Source organism: Sinocyclocheilus rhinocerous, unplaced genomic scaffold (genome assembly GCF_001515625.1).
Source record: "Sinocyclocheilus rhinocerous isolate Xijiao unplaced genomic scaffold, SAMN03320098_v1.1 scaffold1874, whole genome shotgun sequence".
Taxonomy (NCBI): domain Eukaryota; kingdom Metazoa; phylum Chordata; class Actinopteri; order Cypriniformes; family Cyprinidae; genus Sinocyclocheilus; species Sinocyclocheilus rhinocerous.
This window is the reverse complement of record NW_015626862.1, coordinates 1425718-1428501: the sequence shown is the minus strand read 5'-3', so window position 1 is coordinate 1428501 and position 2784 is coordinate 1425718. Positions and strand designations below refer to the sequence as shown.

The 2784-nt window shown below is 30.6% G+C and overlaps 1 protein-coding gene across 1 annotated transcript in view; it reads right to left on the bottom strand.

Annotated features, from left to right (window-relative positions):
- Positions 1 to 2784, bottom strand: part of LOC107716842 (neurofilament heavy polypeptide-like) — a 47705-nt gene that overhangs the window by 33085 nt on the left and 11836 nt on the right. The window contains exon 4 of the mRNA XM_016523441.1: positions 2256 to 2387. Within this exon, the coding sequence (XP_016378927.1) occupies positions 2256 to 2387 (132 nt within the window). The remainder of the gene's footprint in view (positions 1 to 2255; positions 2388 to 2784) is intronic.

Here is a 2784-nt window from a genome sequence, read left to right as displayed (position 1 = left end):
ATATATATATAATCATTAATATAATGATTAATTATTCAAATTAATTTTCCAATTGTGTGTCGTAAATTAACATCTCGGGAAAATGTTATGGGGGTTCAAACCAAAATATGACTTCCTGTTATGAAACAGGATATTGATTTCATACATGCCCACTGTAGAGGACATCAGGACTAAAAGCATGTTTATTATGCATTTTGGGAGATACAACAAATTAATAGGAAATATCAATATTGCATATTAGATATTATTATGAAAATCTGGCCAATTATTACTCCCATTATTACACATTAATATGCAAATTAGGTACAGTGTATAGATAGCATTGTGTTTAATGGGAAAACAAGTTTATGGAAATTTTACACACATATTGCATAAAGTAAAAAGGTATATCAAATAATTTTTTTGAGAATCATCCTTATACAAAGTTTGGTATAAAAAAAATCCTGAAACCTAAAAAATTGATTGGTGATTTGTAAAACAAATCCCATTGTTTTTGCCTTTTCATGTCTATTCATGTCATTTCATTTTTTTTTTTAGAAAAACTGAGTCCTGGTGTCCTCTACAGAGGACATAGCATAACATATGAATAAAATAAAAATTTTCAAAAATGTTATTTTTAAATTTTTTGCTTATGCTCTAAACAATGTAATGACATGAAAAAATACTAAATTCACAAAGCTTTTTTTTTCTGGTTCTCAGGAGGATATATATCTTAAAAGCAATGTTTTATAATGTAAAAAAAAAGTCATAAATATGAATAAAATGATAATATCAAACAAAAATGATAAATAAAAACTATTGAAGTAGTTTTTACAAAAACATTCTATTTCAGTCTTTCTACTTCAGAATTTCATGTTTAATTATTTAATGTTACTTCATGCTGTTTCTTTTAATTAATTGTGAAATTCACCAGCAAATTTTGAGTGGAAATTATTTCTACACCATCTTTTTCCAGTGTTCTTGAGAGGCCAAAAAATTATTTTCAGAGAATGAAATTATTATTATTATTATCATCGTTTATTCCATCTGCAGTAGGGCTGCACGATAAATCGCATGCGATATTTAATGCGCATCTTGTCAGTAAAGCCGGTTCTGTAGTCAGCGGTAAATCTCCATCACGTGCGTGTTTTCACATTGAGCAGCATTTACTACACAGAGCCGTTGTTCACTGACAAGCTGCGCTAAACCACGATCATATATGAACATCGTGCAGCCCTAATCATCATCATATTTTGTTGAAAGATTTGCTTAAAATAACAGTAACGTGAGAAAATAGATGTAAGGTATATTCTATTCTATAAAGTCTTATTCAATTTTACTCACATCATTTTGTCTCATTTAATTTTTTTCCCTGAAAACAGACAACAAACATGATCAATAACATTGTTTATATTTATCCTCATTCAAACCACAGAACAAAACTTTAGCCATCTTTATAACCTTCTTATATTATTATTTTTATTATAATATATATTTTTTATAATATAATGTAATCTATTCTCTATATATACTATCCTAGTACTTAAATTAAATTCTGTACAGAAGCATTACTTATGTTGTCCCCTTTGGATCAATTGCTAATGCTTGCATTCTTATCCGTGAGTTTATGAATGTACTGTATCTCCTAAATGAATAAACATAAATGAAAATATTTTTAAATCAATTTTACCAAGTATAGTATGTGTGAGTCTTTGTGAATCAAACACTGAATAACTATATTATCAAAAGAAACCAAGAAGATTTGATGTGAGAGATTAACGACAGAGATGTGATACGGTTTTGTTTGATTTTTATTATTTTATAGAATCACACATGTGGCACAGAGTTAGGGTTGACAGTTCCTCGTCCTCTTTCTCAAAACTCTTCGTTGAAGTGTAAAACTATAAAACAATAACCCATCCTTTAATATTTCTTAGTTATGAAACACATCATTTAGAATTTTCTAGCTGATCTTGTGATAATATGTCAGAATATAGATTGCTTGAATTAAAAAATATTGCCACAAAAAATGATCCATGATATTCTTTAATCCCTTTGGGAAACCATTTAAAGCAGGTTTTTTTTCTGTAGAAGGGGGAAAACGTGACCATAAAAGCCAGCTCAGATTTCTAATAAGACCTATTAGTACACATGGCTCATCAGATCAAGCCGCTGTGGGTTAGTCTGTGGTTTCTGAGATGCTGTTGATATTACAGTAAACACTTTGTTATGGAATCGTGCTGCTAATGTTGAATGAAGGCTACACGTTAATATACCTTCCGCTTCCTCCTCTTCCGGTGCTAGCAAATTAGTCATAAAACTCAAGGTTGACGTTATCCAATCGGCAGAGTCGTCCATGGCTTCACTCACCGCCTTCATGGGATCAGGGCTGATGTGCTGAATACCTCCTAAGAGCATGTTTTAGACAGGGCATCTTAAGACACATGTTTCCATACGCTCAACATACGTTCACTCATAGCCGTTTAAACCAGCTCTAGCAACAGTGAAAACCTCAAACCTATCACAGTCTTTTGACTCTCAATGCTCTACAAAACCACTTAAAAATCTTTATCTGTATATCATCCAGCTCAAAAGTAATTACTAACAAAATACACTATATGGCCAAAAGTATGTGAAGACTGAACGCTTTAACCATTTGTAGTTTCAAAATCATTCAGACATTCAGTTTGTTCACTTGTTGCTGTTGTTGCTCGAATTGGACATTATTACTTTTTCATACTGCTTACTAGCCTAGAAATAATGTAATTAATTATTATTGTTTTTTTTTGTAATTTATTCTATAAT